This window comes from Phoca vitulina, unplaced genomic scaffold (assembly GCF_004348235.1).
Source record: "Phoca vitulina isolate PV1807 unplaced genomic scaffold, GSC_HSeal_1.0 scaffold65, whole genome shotgun sequence".
Lineage (NCBI taxonomy): Eukaryota > Metazoa > Chordata > Mammalia > Carnivora > Phocidae > Phoca > Phoca vitulina.
Window position 1 is genome coordinate 3,198,338 of NW_022589768.1, and position 16,587 is coordinate 3,214,924.

At 41.4% G+C, this 16,587-nt stretch overlaps 1 protein-coding gene across 1 annotated transcript in view; it reads right to left on the reverse strand.

Annotated features, from left to right (window-relative positions):
* ADAMTSL3 (ADAMTS like 3) overlaps positions 1-16,587 on the reverse strand; it is a 282,288-nt gene that overhangs the window by 134,967 nt on the left and 130,734 nt on the right. Inside the window, exons 7-8 of the mRNA XM_032391915.1 lie at positions 14,216-14,290; positions 7,633-7,790 (exon numbers count right to left, since the gene is read on the reverse strand). Coding sequence (XP_032247806.1) covers positions 7,633-7,790; positions 14,216-14,290 — 233 coding nt within the window. The remainder of the gene's footprint in view (positions 1-7,632; positions 7,791-14,215; positions 14,291-16,587) is intronic.

The window sequence follows — 16,587 nt, forward strand, 5'->3', positions numbered from 1 at the left end:
ATTTTATAAAAAGTTTGATATGAAAATGCAAGGAGTCAAGAATATCAAAGATCATCTTCAAGAACAAAGTGGGGAAACTTACAGAAGTAAATATCAAGACTCGTTTTAATGCTGCAGTAACTAAGTCACAAGGATACTGCACAGACAGATCAATAAAACAGAATAGAGCCCAGGAACAGACCCACACACATAGAGTTTGGGCTTTAAGACAAATGGGGAAAGGACTGTCTTTTCACCTAATGGTGCTGGGTCAACTGGATAGTCATGTGGAAAAAGATAATGATTCTACCTCACAACATGTGCAAAAATCAACTCCAGGTGGATTGTAGCTCCTAATATGACAGGTAAAACAATAAGTCTTCCAGAAGCAAACAGAGAAGAATAGTTTCATGACCCTGAATGGGGCAGATTTCCTAGCATACAAATACAAATAGTCTAAGCATAAAGTTAAAAATTGATTAGCTTACACTACAACAACATTAAGAGCTTCTGTATGGGAAAACTGAAAACATATAACAGAGGAAAAAAAGATTGAAAATAAAATGAATTAAGAATTGAGCTCTAGAAGCTAAAAATACAAAACCAAAATAAGTCCATGTGAAGATAAAGGAAAGAAACAAAAATAAAAATTTATATAAATGAATAGTTTTTAAACTCTGAGTTAATCAGACGAAAATCTGGTTCTTAGATGCCTCAGAGACAAATCTTTGAATGGTTTGAACAAAACAAATATTAGACAAGGAACCAATGGAAGAGACACAGTTACAGGTAAAATGAGATCTTTTTTTAATGATAAGGCAATACTATGATTACATTTGAAAAGTCTGAAAGAATTAGATGAAGTGCATACTTCTCTAGCAAAATATAAATTTCAAAACTGGTTCAAAAGTAAAGCCCTAAATAAATCAATAAGCCTAAGAGGGACTGAAATGGTTTGCTGAGTCCCACCCATTATCACAAAAAAAAAAAAGAAAGAAAAAAAGATTTAAAAAAAGAGGAAGAGAAAGAAAAGGCATTAAACCCAGATGTTTTCCATAAAGGATGAACTTACTGGAGCAGATGCATTTAATTGCTGACCAATATCCACTTCCCTTTCCCATCCTGCCAAAGGCTCACTTTTATTCCAGTGTTCATTCTTTCCCCATGTGTCTTCGATAACGCCTGACTGTCCCATGTGATCATGGCAGGCACAGCTACCTCACCAGGTGTGTGCCCCAAGAGAATGAGAATGCACCTCTCGCTCATACAACCGCATAGAGTGTACCTGATCGGCAGTGCCCATCCCAGGTCCAGCTCTCTGTGGGCTGCTCCTGCCCAGGGGGTCTGAAGCAGGCCATTTCCTCAGACACACTGTGTCATATGATGGATGACTCTGGCTCAGAGCCTCCCCTGCAGGCTTGCTGAATTCTCTAGAACCGCTCTCCAATCTAAGATGCTCCCAACCCAACTGTCCTTCCGTCCCTCTCTCCTCCACTTGTGGTCAGATCTTCCCTGCAGATAGACGGCTCTCCAGGCCTCTCAGCTCCATCTTGCCTCTTCCTCGAGGGCATCCCGCTCCTAAATGTCTCACATATCTAATCCTGTCTTGGCATCTGCTTCTTGAAGCACCCAGAAGGACTAATGCCCAGGGAATGGTCTAGAGCGAGCACGTGACCCAAGTCTTGTCAACGAGAGGTGATAAAAGGTCTGTTGTGGAGCTCTTGAGAAAAAATTTTCCTGGCTGGGAAGGTTCACAAGAAATAAAAAATCCTAATGGGCTTCTGGACATTGTCTTCTCTGCATGTTAGCCTTCTACTCCAAATGCAGGGCAATGACAAGCCAATTTGCCTTTTTAGAAGTTGACATATAACATTGCATCTCTTTGGGTAATGCTCTATCAGGTGGGGAAACGGCCAGTCTTTCAGCTGTCCTGTCCTTCAGACCGATCTCCTCCACGGTGGTTTCCCACCTAGGACATCAGAGTCCAGAAAGGGGCTGTGGCTTGGATCCGAGTGTGAAGGTCTTCATCCTGTCCTTGGGCCCACAGCTGTGTTCCTTGTCCCTCTAGCCACTGGGAGGACCACAGGGAGCTTCAGAACCAGTGAACTCAGCCGTGTTCTTTGCTGGCCAGTGGAGGGTGGATTCCTCTGGTGACCGGCCCATTCCACATTCTGCTTGTGCTGCAGGTTCTCTGTGGTGTGCCTGTGACTCCTGCCCGCTCCCTGGCCTGACTTAGAGCCCCTTCCCCAGGGAGACCATATGCTTTCCTGTCCAAGCCAGGATGATTTTGAGAGTGAAAGGAAAGAATTAAGCCAGGGCCACAAGCATAAAATGGGTCTTTTGTGAACAAACTAAGACGTATGGAAATTCTACCTTTACCTCTCCACTACAGGGTCATTTTGCCCCCCGTGTCAGCCCCTCCAAGCTTGGCCAGCAAAGAGCACAGGGAATTTTCCAGATACCTTCCATGCCGCATGGGGGTTGAGGGAGCCTCCAGGGAGCTGAACTCACATTCAACCCATGGCTAAATATTTCAGGACATTAAAGCCAATTTCATTCTGAGGTGGCTTCCCCAGGTTGTTGCCTATGGAAGTAGATACCATACGGGGCATTTTCCTCTTGGGGTTCTAGATGAAAAGTGGAGCAAAAGCTCCTTTTTTGCCTTTGCTTTGGCAAACCTAGTTAATATGCTTCCCTGCTCTGGAGAGTGACCACTGTCATGACATGTGTCTCACTGCCTTGCCTCCTCCTGCCTATCTCCTCGCACATCCTTGCTGAGCTCCCTCACTACAGGGTACGCTCCTCCTGAACACAAGGTGCTGAAGACACGAAGTCCACGGCTCAGCCTTATGGGGGAATGGGCATCCCCTCTATACCGAAGAAGAAACACTTAGACTTAGTCTCCGAGCTTGGCCCTTGACATTGATGGGAGCTGAATCAAGTTAGAAAAAGCCTTATTTCTCTCCATCAGTCTGATTCTCAAGACAAAAGTCTAAACTAAAGATGAAGAGGAGAAGGAGGAGGAGGAAGAAGAAGGGAAGAAGAAGAAGAAGGAGGAGGAGGAGGAGGAGAAGGAGGAGAAGGAGAAGGAGGAGAAGGAGAAGGAGGAGAAGGAAAAGGAGGAGAAGGAGGAGAAGGAGAAGGAGGAGAAGGAGATGGAGGAGAAGTTGAAGAAGATGAAGATGGAGAAGAAGAAGGAGGAGGAAGAGGAGGAGAAGGACAAGAAGAAGGAGAAGAAGAAGGAGGAGGAGAATAAGGAGAAGAAGGAAAAGAAGGAGAAGAAGATCCTACCTTAATAATCAAAAGTTGAACATAAATGTGTATATCCGGTTTACACATATAATTTAGCTGTGAATTCTGGTTAACTACTAGAACAGTATTTGAACTGCTTTCACCAAGAAACTCCCCTCAACAGCCCACACGACAGCAAATACCAAGTGAGATTTCAAAAATCTCTGCCTCTGTGCTTAGCGGCAAACATTCAGGCTGAAGGGAATTCTGACTGAGAGGCACGATGAAATAGGTAAATTTGCTTTTCTGTTAGGCACTCTTACGGTTTGAATTGTGCCCCCCCTCCAAAAGAAATGCTTACATTTTAACCCACGGTCCCTCAGAATATAATCTTAGTTAGAAATAGGGTCTTCGCAGATCCAGTCAAGGTAAGGTGAGGTCCTTAGGGTGGGTCCAATCTAATAGGACTGGTGTCCTTAGAAAAAAGGGGAATTTGGTGCAGAGGCAGACGTGCACAGACAGAAGCTGGTGTCAAGGCTGAGGCAGAACGCCTGAGGACACAAGCAGCTGGGGGGCGAGGCATGAAACAGACTCTCCCTCAGCCTCAGAAGGAACCAGTCCTGCCGACACCTTGACCTTGGACTTGCAGCCTCCAGAGCGATGAGTCAGTGACTGTCTACTGTCTGTCGTTGAAGTCACCCAGCTGAGGGTGCTTTTACAGTGGCCTCGGGAAACTGACACAGGCACCGACCCTAAAAACCATGTCTTGCTGTGTTCCTGTGAAGGTGTAAGTTCAGTCACCATCTGAACCACCTGGCAAGGCTACAGCCCGTTCTTTGAGATTAAGGAAAACAGGCAGTTTCAAACCCTCGCATCCCTGGATCAGTGAGATGCGCTATGGTAACCGCCCAGAAAGAAAAGAGAGATTGTGTGAGGGGAGAACATAACATGTACCTAGAGCTGAGGCTGGGGGAAACGGAAGGCAGAGGCTTGCCTCGCTGAACACGAGTGGGAAGAGCAATCAGAAAACAGTTTCCTACAGACACACAAAATATCCGACCGGGAGAAAGCTGACCGGGAGAAAGATGAGAGACATCTGGAACACAAAGCACGATTTCAGACCGTGAGGAAGAGGAACTTTTTTCTCTCCCTGAAGATGGATATGTTGTGAAAGAGAGGGAAAGCTACCAGCATAAGTAAAAATAGTGAACCATGGAAAGAGATGTCTTTACCAAAACCATTTCATTTTATTCTCATAGGCATATACTTAAAATTGATATTCACAAGCATCTACTTGCAGATGCAGATGTTCAGTAAATTCTCACTGAACAGACAGTGCCTATCATACCCTCCAATCAACAGGACATACGGCATGAGGGACTTGATCAAGACTCTCTACTGCTACCTGGTGGCAGCATACACACATTTAAAAAGAGAAATAAGAATACTTCAGGGGCTCTCACGCAAAATACCATGACTCCATAATGCTGTGACAAAGGTCATCCAGGAGAAACAGATCATTCGGGAAAACAAGAATCTATCATGAGAAACCCACTGGGAAGAAAAAAAAATGCCATTTTCAAGAATGGTCCAATCATGAAAATATAGCTTCTGAAAAAGTCGGAGAAAAATTTTTGTCTCACTGGTGCAGTGAATTGCTAGGCTGGTACAATCTGAACAATCACCACAAATGAATCTAACATCCCACTGGTGTCTTCAGAAGTCGCTCACGATGTCGGAAGACAGTGGTTTTCAACAGTCTGTTTATTAAAAGTCCATGAAGTAAGGTCTAATCTATGACCGAATGAAAGAGTGTGCCTCAGTACCCCTCGGGGCACCATGACTGGGCTACGTTAGCACTGAGCAGGCAGACCCAGGCTCCACTCTGCAGCCCGGGCTGAAGGCAGGTGTCCCATTTTTAGACCAACTGCTCTTTGTTGATGAAAATGGAAAGAGATACAGCAAGACACATGGCTGACCATCATCGGTGACCCGACCGGCACTTTTAACCTCCCGCTCAAAGTACGGCCGTGACTTGATTGTGTGATGAGCCACGAGGACGTGAGTGGAAGTGAAGCTCCCCACCTTAGCAACAACACAGGCTGGGTCATACTACAGAGCTCCCAGCAAAAAAAAAAAAAAAAAGAGAGAGAGAGAAAGAAAAATAACCGATGGAAAAGTATATTTCCTAGAAACCCACATTATTTGGACAAGCTTATAAGTCAGGGAAAAAACAGCATCAGAGTCATTCTTGCTTCATCACAGTGTCTGATTTTGCCAAATTCTCTCCCACCAAGTGCACAGTACATTTATGAAAGCAAACGGCTGTAGGCACGAGAATCGGGCTCTAGTCCTGCTTGAGTCAGACAGTCGTATGTAACACCTTCTTTGATGGATATATATGTTTAAAAACCTTTCAGTCAAGAGAGATCAAAAGCTTCCCGGGGGTTGAAGTGAAAGCCCAGGATTGTTTATTAAATCTGAGGAAACCAGAACCCAGAGTGGAAAATAGAAGACAGTACTAATTCGGACTTGGGCAACGTGCTCCTGGAATGTGTTCTGTTCAGGGGTGAACACGTCATTTGGACAAGAAGGTGTACAATAATTTTTAATTATGCAAGTGATATAGGAAACTGTATTCCTCTCTTTAAGAATTGTTTTAAGTATTGGAATATTCTAAGTAAAGCTAAGATCACTCCCCCAAACCCCTCTAAGAGAAGCATTGTTTTTTCATGTTTTCAGTTTGGGGTATATCTAAATCTTAAAAAAAAATGTGTACACACACACCTGCAGAAATATACAGTTTGTGTGTGTGTGTGTGTGTGTGTGTGTGTGTGTGTGTGTGTGTTACTACTTGGAAATCAAATGGGAAAACCCTAAAAGGAATAAACCAAGTGAAGAACATATGCATAACAATGCACCAGAGAGAAAGAATAGGAAAGACAGATGACAACTTTGGCTTCCCAAAGCCTTTCGCAATGCTATCGTCCAAGAATAACACTAGGTAGATGCTTTAAGGGTCTGACACAGAAGTCACTTAAATGTCTACGAATGGCAGGTAATGTCTGAATGACAACCTCAACATCTATGAGCTGACTCTCATGCCTCCAAGGTTAGGAACACAATAGGGAGCAGTGTGGACCACGGCACACGAGACAGTGTGCCCCAATGGGAAGTAGCCAACTACTGCTATGACCATGGGTAAGCTAGTAGTCAGATCTTCCCATTTTTAATGAGAAGTAGGAAAAAAAATCCCGGCATTTTTATGTTATAATCCTTGATTTTTAAAGGTTGACCATTTAAAACTCAAAATTTCAACCCAACAATGCTGTGCAGCTCATCACTTGGCTGGCCACGCTGCAGGCTGAATTGGGAGCACGGGACAGGGGTATGGGACCAGGAACATCCTTTGACAAAAAATATGTGGCACACAGACAGTTCTTTTTGAAGGTGTTGGGTCTTTGCGTAGGTAACTCTATTCCTGGCAGTGAGGGCTATTTGCTTTCCTCCATTTCCATTTGGAAGGAGTTTCCAAAAAGGGATGGGACAAAATGACCCACTGAAACACCTTTTCCTTTTCTTATGTCTGAAGTATTTTGAATTTTATCAGAAGAACTTTCACACTGTGTCACCTTGGAGACATCGGCCACTACATTTCATGTCCACTGACTGAGGAAAAGATGAGATTCCCCGGGGAGGGGACAAAGGCTCACGGTGACCCCCAAGAAGAGTTCTTAGAAGGGTCCCTTGTGACAGTGGCCGACAAGAGCACGGGATGAGACACAACTGAGGAAAAAGGAAGGGAAGGGTCAGGCCTCCGTCTTCTCTGCTGTGCTCTGCAAGGAGAGAGAGAGCACGCACAGCGCACGGCACCGGCTTACGATGGGGAGCATTTAACAATGGACCATTTTCACCAAACTCCGTCTAGAGGTTTAAAACTGAACACAACCAAGGGGCGCCTGGGTGGCTCAGTCGTTAAGCGTCTGCCTTCAGCTCAGGTCATGATCCCAGGGTCCTGGGATCGAGTCTCGCATCGGGCTCCCTGCTCAGCGGGAAGTCTGCTTCTCCCTCTCCCACTCCCCCTGCTTGTGTTCCTTCTTTCACTGTCTCTCTCTCTGTCGAAAAAAATAAATAAAAAATCTTTAAAAAATAAATAAATAAAACTGAACACGACTGAAGTCTACAAATGCGAAAACAATCTCGCCCCTGTAAAAGTGAGGTCTGTTTCTTAACTAGTGGGGTATGAGGAGCAGACACTGGAGAGAGATGAACAATGTTTAGGAACCCACTGCCACATCGGAAATATCAGTGATATAGGCTCTGTGCAGGAATAATTACTGATGACTTTCTCCAGAACACACTCAATGTTTTGGAAATTCAAGATGTGTTGAGGCAGGATACTGATGAAGAGGCTCATCCTACCTTGAAGATGAAATCAGCCATCAGAGGTCCTGGAATCTTAAAGGTCTGCCTCTCTGAGCCCCTCTGAAATTCAACTGTGGTGTTTTCTATGATGAAAACTCCTGGGCTGTTAAAGCTGTGTTCTCTTTTGCTTCCTTGAAGTGTTTTTGATTCAATAACTAAAATTTAAAAAGAGAATTTAAATGAGAGGGCTGTCTTAAAAGCATTCTATTCCAAAATATAATTCACTACATATATCAGCGTATGATATCAACATGATAACAAGATATCCACTTAGTTTACATTGACTCAGGTTGGTGGAATACATATGTAAGCTTTTTAGTTGTCCACAGCTAAATTGGTTAGGTCCTAACTTCATTGGTTAGGTCCAATTAGGTCTATCCAACTCTTTGGAGCCCTTTCTACAATAAGGGGAAAGAGAAACTGTCTCTTTCTTCATATTTTTTTCATGATGCCGCTATTATTCAAGGTAAAGATATGTTACTCATTTTATCATCCATTGAGAAGATCTTAAACCCAGTCCTTTATTTAGACAAAATCACCATGAATTTTGAATTTGCTTTTTTAAAAATAAACTTTTTGCATTGAAATAATCAGAGATTCACAGGAAGGTGCCAAAATAGTAGAGAGGTCCTATATACTGTTTATCCAGTTTTACCCAAAGGAATGGTTACATCTTATGTAACTAGAGTACGATATCAAAGCCAGGAAATTGCCATTGGTACAATGTGAGCATTCGCACCACGTTCGACAGCATCTATCACACATCACCGCGATCAAGATACAGAAATACTATATCACCGCAAAGATCTCCGTCCCGCATGTTATCGCTTTATTCACATTTGCTTTTATATGAACAGAAGGGCTTTTAGATCTCCTACAGAAAAATGTCCACAGTTTAACCCCTACTTTATTTAAATGATTTTCCTTTCCTCCCTTTTTTTCCCTTCCATTTTGTAAATATCACCATCCTTAGTGGACCTGATCTGAGGTTGAGAGAGGCAATTTTTGTGTAAAAAACAAACAAACAAGGCTAGGGGTTGAGGCACCTGCATTTCTGACCCCAGCTCCATCTCTAAACCTTGGGTTTTCACTGCCTCATTTCTAAAATGTGATTTCAGAGCAGACAATCCTACGGGTCCTCTTCTACTCTGAAACCTACACTTGGGTTTATGGATATTCAATGGTTCTTTGACCACCCTGAACAAAGGACACAACAGAACCCGAACCCCAGGAAAGCTGATAAAGCACAACAAAACTGTCTGGCCCTGGGGGCTGCCATCTGCACGCAGCTATGCTTGGCTATTTTCCTTTGATTTCGCTCTGCCCCTGGAGCATCTGCAGGAATCCAAGCGTCCTGGACAGACTACATAACAGGCATGAGGAGACGTCCCTGATCATGCCTGACAGGCAGGCTGGGAACTTTTCTGGGAAAACTCAAACGCTGGACATGAGCTCCTTGATCTGCAGGAGTCATTAGCGGTCGAAGAATACTGCTGGCTACTCTCAGCCACACAAAACCCCAACCATGTTGGCCCTGATCTCCATGACCGCAGTAGATTTTTGGAAAGTGTGAGATTAAATTCATCTCCTAGTTCCAATGAAGATATAAAGCTGAGTGTTATAAAGTGAGCTGTCAGTAAAAATGAGATGGGGAGCTGCAGATGGTAAGAAGGCCCTTTCCTGGGTGGATTATCCCTCTAAAGGAAAGGAGGAGATGCAGCGAGCATTCCAGCCACATCATGACACAGAGTGAAGCTGGACAAAATCCACCCTCATGGAAGGCTTGCAAAACACCGAGCTTCCAGCCTGAGGTTCAGCCTGAAATGAGCTGACTAAATTCAAATAGTGTTCTGTGCTGGGGTTGTGATTGCACGGCGTTAGCCTTCTGGACCACAGTGTCCCGAGGGCCATTGGGCTGCAGAGCTACGGTGGGGTGTCAGAATCTGGGAGGAAGGGAAGACCAGTAGGACAGCCACCCTCTAAAACCAAAGGCCAGCATTTCTGTTAGTCTGGTCCTGGTGTTTTGTGTTTTGGTGTCAAGTCTATTCCATTACTTGGACAGCATCCAAGACCCTTAGTGGCAAGGACATGAGAACTCAAGGAGGAAAACCAGTTTTCAAGTGCGTAAGAATTATCCAAGTCCAATATCCAATTATCCATATGCTTATGATAAAATGTCTTCGTTGCAATGATTTCAAAAAAAGCTTCCAGCTCTGTAGGTCACAAACACTGGTTGCAAAAATAGGTGGAAGGCAGGGGCTCTGACCTCTATTGTGTCAGAGTCAGAAGTGGGTGAATAAAGACAGGGGGAGTGATTTGATGAAGGTGGAGTTCATTGATACAAATGATTCTGACAACTGGACTGACAAAGCCAGTGTGATGAATCTCCGGGTGAGGCAGGGGCCAGTGGAGTTTTTCAAAAGTTGTCATTTTTTGCAGATGGTAAATTTGCTTCTCTTTAGTGCCTATGCCTCTTAAAATAAGTGACAGACAGGGTTGGTGAAAACCAACAATTTAGATGATGCACTGACTTATAAATACATTTTTAAGTTTTATTAATTTCTAGCATTCTACTGTATTTGACTGCAGCCCTATGTTGTGTTAAAGTATAATTCATGGCTCGTGAGATCAGCACACAGGGTCCTTGAGCTCTCAGAGCCTTCCCGGATCCCTCTCTGGTTTCTGCAGCAACAGAGCTCCTGCTGAGTGGAGACCCCCGGAAGCCCATAAACACACCCACCCTATGGAAAGCAGAGGGTATGGGCCTTCATCCCTGCTGTCCACTGCTGACTTCTTTCTCCTCCTCAGGCCCTCTTAAATTACCCCCAAATCTTCACAACTCAAGTCTATAATGGTGCCTTTAAATATTCTGATCCATCCCAGTTGTTAATAAAAGAAATGATGACTATAAAGACGATGAAGGTGTCTTGGTGCTTCTAGTGGAAGGAGGAGTACCAGCCCAGGCTTCCTTCAGAAGAGGCAGCCTCCTGTTAACCATCCCGTAAAGGTCTCCTTAGAATCTAAGGCCACAGAAGTATCGCTAGGTAAACACGTAACAGACGTTCAGCACAGTGAAGTCACTTATAAATACACCAACCTGAGGCTTAGAGTCGAGTGATATTTAACAGTGCATGCACATGTGATCCAACATCCACATCCTTTGGGTGGTAGGCATCTATGTTTATATTTTTAGAGTTGACCCTTGAACAACATGGGTTTGAACTGGGCAAGTCCTCTGCTAGAGGGATTTTTTTTCCCCCTAAACACAGTCCAGTCTTGTAAATGTATTCTCTCTTCCTTAATGACCTTCTTATCATATGTTATTCTCTCTAGCTTATTTGATTGTAAGAATATTGTGTATAATACAAATAACATACAACATACGTGTCAATTGACTGTTTATATTGTCAGTAAGGCTTCTGCTCAACAGTAGGCTGTTAGCAGTTAAGTTTTGGGGTGGAGTCAGGACGCCTGGGTGGTTCAGTTGGTTAAGCGTCTGCCTTCGGCTCAGGTCATGATCCCAGGGTCCTGGGACCGAGCCGCATGTTGGGCTCCCTGCTCAGCGGAGAGTCTGCTTCCCCCTCTGCCCCTCCCCCTGCACACACATGCACGCACGGTCTCCCTCTCAAATAAATAAATAAAATCTATTGAAAAAAAGGTTTTGGGGGATTCAAAAGTTTTATACACATTCTCCGCTGTGCAGGAGTCAGCACCCCTAAGCCCCACATTGTTCAAGGGTCAACCGTATATGTCTGTATATGGTCATCAACAGGACCTCAGAGGACAGGAAAAACCCCAGAACAACAACAAAATGATTCTTCCTATCAATAAGGGAGGTTTTCAGTTAATGGTGTCTTGGCTTCTCAAGTCTATTGCAATCAAACCCATTTAATCCTGATGTGTTGCTACAATAAAATCTCTTTTGCAGGAATCCTCTTAGGGCTTCCATTTTTGAAGTTTTAGGGAAATTTGGGACTAGGCAATTGGGATAATGCTGGGGCCAGGCATGGGACAGGACTGGAAATTTAGGATCTACACCCCTCTAGGCAATAGGTAAGATAGACATTCCATTCCACGGCAAAGAGAGTGACATTAACATTACTGGGTGTTCTCAGTTCTTTGTTATGCAGCTTTTTGGAGGGTTGTAATTAATACAGATCTCAAAAGAATGATTTATTACAGCAAAGTAAGCTTTATTTCAGGAATATATCTTTGTTTCAAATAAAAAATTAAGAAAACAGTTGTATAAATCAAGAAAATAAAACCATTTCTATATTTAGATGTTCAGAAATGTTAACTAAACCCTTTATAAATGAAGCCGGTTCTATTCATCAGCAGAGAAGGATAACTTTCGGGAACCCTTCCAGAGCCAATTGCAAGATGGTTCAGTGGAGAAATATTCCAAGCAACAGTTCTGTCACCTTTGGATAAATGGGAACATTTTTGAGCCCTGTTCTTGGAACAGTGCCAGTTTTGAGTATAAAGTTATGTTTAATATGCCAGAACATATTTGCATGTAAATGAATATTTTGCCTCCAAGTATTCATCTTTGCTTATACTGTTTACTGTCTATATATTTTGGTTTTGGAACTTACAAACCTAATTTTGGAGCTGAATTTTCAGGAACTGCCTTTAGCATCCTGAGAAAATTGGGCCCAGTCACTGAATATTTTTTTAAACATCTTTTTGATATGCCATAAAATTCATGTGCCATAAAATTCGCCCATTTATAACCCAGTTTAACGATTTCAGTATATTCACAGAGTTGTGAAAACATCACCATGATCTAAGTTTAGAACATTTTGTCAACCCCAAAAGAAACCCTATACCCACTAGCAGTCATGCCCCCATCTCCCCACCAACCCGACTTCCCCCAGCCCCAGGCAACCACCAAGCTACTTTCTGTCTCCATAGATTTGCTTTTTCTGGACATTTCATATAAATGGAATCATATGTGGCCTTTTGCATCTGGCTTCTTTCACACGGCATCATGTTTTCAAGGACCAACCATGTGGTAGAGTGTGTCGTGCTCCATTCTCTGCTTTAGCTAAATAATATTCTACATATGCCATATTTTATTTATCCGTCCATCAGCTGATGGCATTTGGGTTTTTTTCACCGTATGGTTATCATGAGTAACGCTACTATTAAGATTCAGGGCTTTGTATTTTTGAATCCCAAACTGTATGTTCCAATGTGATTCCCTCAAATGATTCACAAAATTTGGATCTCAATGTTTTTTACCTGTTTTCAAAAATCAAGTTCACATTTATAAGGATGAAGGTTTAAGCCATTTTAAAATGCTTAGAAAATGTTTTGATGTTTCCTTACAGAGAAAGCCTTGAATATGGTGACCATCACAGGACTGTAAACATTTTAGTATTTTAGTTAAAAAAAAAAATTGATCACACCCTTTTAGTCATAATTGATAAAATAAAGTGAAGGGTAAAAAAAAATAAAATAAAAGACTCCCAAACAATGGTTCACCCTTACTGCCCCAAAGATATTCTCTTGCTTCTCTGATTGAGATCATAACGTACTACAGAATTTCTTGTTTTTTCAAGATTTTAATCTACATTATTGGTAATCTTAAACATTTTTACTTAAATGTTTTGACATAAACTTTTCTCAAAGAACATTTCTGGTTGGAATATTACTACTGAATTCAAAATGTGCAAATACACACACACACACACACACACACACAGACACACACTTAAAAGCTACCAAAAACATGATGCTTGTGGCCCAGAGAAAATTTTACAAGTCAAAAATCTAGGATGCTGGCTCAGAAAAAAAAGGGGGGCAATCTGTGTAGCACTTTGATCCACTGGACCTTGATTTGTGTAGATTTAAAATAGTTATAAGTACTGTTTTGCACTTTTATGGAAAGAGATGGCTGAACTCAGTAAGGTTCTTCAAGGCCAGGGAACCAGTCCTGGCAAAGACGCATTTGCCTATGAAAGAGACCAAGAAAGTCCTATCTCTGGCCACAAGGAGACCTTGGGAAAGAAACAGACAAACTCCGCTATTTCCTGTTCTGTTAGGTCCTAAGAGTCCAAAAAACAAAGAGGAGATGCCATCTGACTTTGGCCAAAGAAACAATATAGTGGCAATCTTCTATCATTTCAAACTCCGTATTCTGGGAAACCAGTGTTTATTTTCGCTACCCCTGGACCTGAAGTTGCGATGTGTTGGCAACAAAGCTTATACTTTTCAGCTATAATCACTGATACGGTTCTGTGTTTAAAAAAATTTTTTGTCCCAAACTTTTGAAATCTCCAGAAAACTCTTGAATACTATTCTATTCTCCCCATAAAAATAGTTTATTTCCCATACAACTTGATTTCCTCTCCCACAGGGAGATTAATCCCAAACTGGTATATTTCCAAACACTGGGGCATGAGAACAGAAAAATTCAGGGTATTGATCATTCCGTAGTGATACAGATGATTTCACGGTGGTTGGCAAAATCCTTGAGATATTTTCCTACCTACCCATTAACACAAAGAAAGATTTTTTTTGTTGGCTAAATAAACTATCAGGAAATAAAAACATGTTAGGATTAAATTGTACTTACAAAGATGCGCTGGTCCTTTCACTGTAATTCTTACACTCCGACTTCCCAGAGGGACAGCAATTACATTTTCTTCCCCTAGGAAAGAATGCAAGACAAATGTAGTAAAACTTATGCCCGAAAGGCCTATCAAGATAAGCAAGTCAATCAAAATGGAAGCATTTGCAAAGGGTTCTTTAACTACACTTCGCCTCAGAGTCAAGAAATCTCTGGAAAGCACCTACTGTGTGTATAAGGCATATTCATACTACTCATAATTTCACTTAAAAGCATTTTTAAAAAAACATTAAAGGAAAGTTTAAAATGAATTCCCTGGCCTACCATCTCAATTGCCTTCCTCCCCCAGCCCTCAACCACGTGCTTTGATGGGGAGTTGGGGGGGTCCTCAAACTAGGGCCCCCGGGCCAAGTCTGGCCACACCCATTCACTTAAGGCTGCTTTACCCTACCCAAAGGTAGAGTTGAGTAGTTGTAACCAAGACAACAGGGCTCAGAAAGCCTAATCTATTTACTATCTAGTCCTACACAGAAAAATGTTTGAAGATCCCTGGCCTAGATCATTATCTTGGGGCAATCCTAGTCTTCAGAGAGGTTTTTCCTTTCCTGCTTTTATGCATTCTGAAATTAGTTTTCATGGCTGCATAATAATCTAGACTCATATATAAAATTTTACCCCAGTAGTCCCCGATTTGAACATTAAGCCTGTTACTAAATGGTATTAGCATATTATCAATGATATGAATTACTTCAAGCAGATGTTGTTTTTGTTTAACTTAGAGAGAACAAACTTTTTGGATAAATTCTGGGGCAAAATTGTTGGATCAAAGGATGTTACTATGTTTGCTGACTTGTTTATAAGTTTTTATTATATAAAAATATGTTTATTATTGAAAATTAAAAATGCAAATAAGCAAGAAGATAAAATAAAACTATTTCTAATCCTGCTACCCAGAGATCATCACTTCTAACATTTGGATAAATATTCTTTCCAAATTTTCTGTTTGTTCCTAACATACATACATGCAAAATACATGCATACATGCAAAATATATACATGCATACATACATGCAAAAAAAACAAAACAAAACAATGGATACTATTTAAATGTCCACCATTATAGGAGAGCTGAAACAAACAATTATATTTCTGTACTAAAAAATACTCTACGTCTGGTAAAAGTAATGATAAGAAGCTATAGGACTTGATGTGGAAAGAAAGCCAACATACATACTGATGAATTAAAAAGGAAGTTAAAAAGCAATATATATGGGCAATGATTTCTTGGATATGATACCAAAAAGCACAGTCAACACATGAAAAAATAAACTAGACTACATCATAATTAAACTTTTGTGCATCATAGGATACTATCAACAGAGTAAAAAAGCAACCCATGGAATGGGAGAAAATATTTACAAATCACATATCAGATAAAGGGTTAATATCCAGAACATATAAAGAATTTGTATAACTCAACAACAACAGCAACAAACAACCCAAAGTAAAAATGAGCAAAGGACTTGAACAGACATTTCTCTCAACAGAATATACAAATGGTCAATAAGTGCATAAAAACATGCTCAACATCACTAGTTTTTAGGGAAATGCAAATAAAACCATAATGAAATCCCACTTCACATCTATTAGGATGGCCATTATCAAAAAAACAAAACAAAAATAATCCTCAGGATGAGAAGAAATTGGAATGCTTGTGAACCACTGGTGGGAATATAAAATAGTTCAACCACTATGGAAAACAATTCCTCAAAATATTATATACAGAATTACCATATGATTCAGCAATTCCACATCTGGGTTTATACCCAAAGGAATTGAAAGCAGAGATTCAAAGAGATATTTGTATACCCATGTTCATAGCATTATTTACAATAGTCAAAAGGTGGAAACAACCCAAGTGTCCATCAACAGATGAGTGGGATGCTATCATGTGGTACATATATACAATGGAACATTATTAAGCCTTAAAAAGGGGAAATTCTGACACATGCTATACAACATGGATGAACCACAAAGACGTTATGCTAAGTGAAATAAGTCAGTCACAAAAGGATAAATACTGTATAATTTCATTTGTATGAACAGTCAAGTTCATAGAGACAGAAAGTAGAGTGGTGGTTGCCAGGGCTTGGGGTAGGAGACAATGGAGAATTCTTGTATGTTTAGTGGGTACAGACTTTCAGTTTTGCAAGATGAAAAAAGCTGGAGATAGACTGTGGTAATGGTTGTATATCAACGTGAATGTATTTAATGCTGCTGAACTATACACTTAAAAATGATTAACATGGTAAATTATATGTTATGCATATTTTACCACATTAAAAAAATGCATGAGGCATAAACTCATTGTAAAGCAC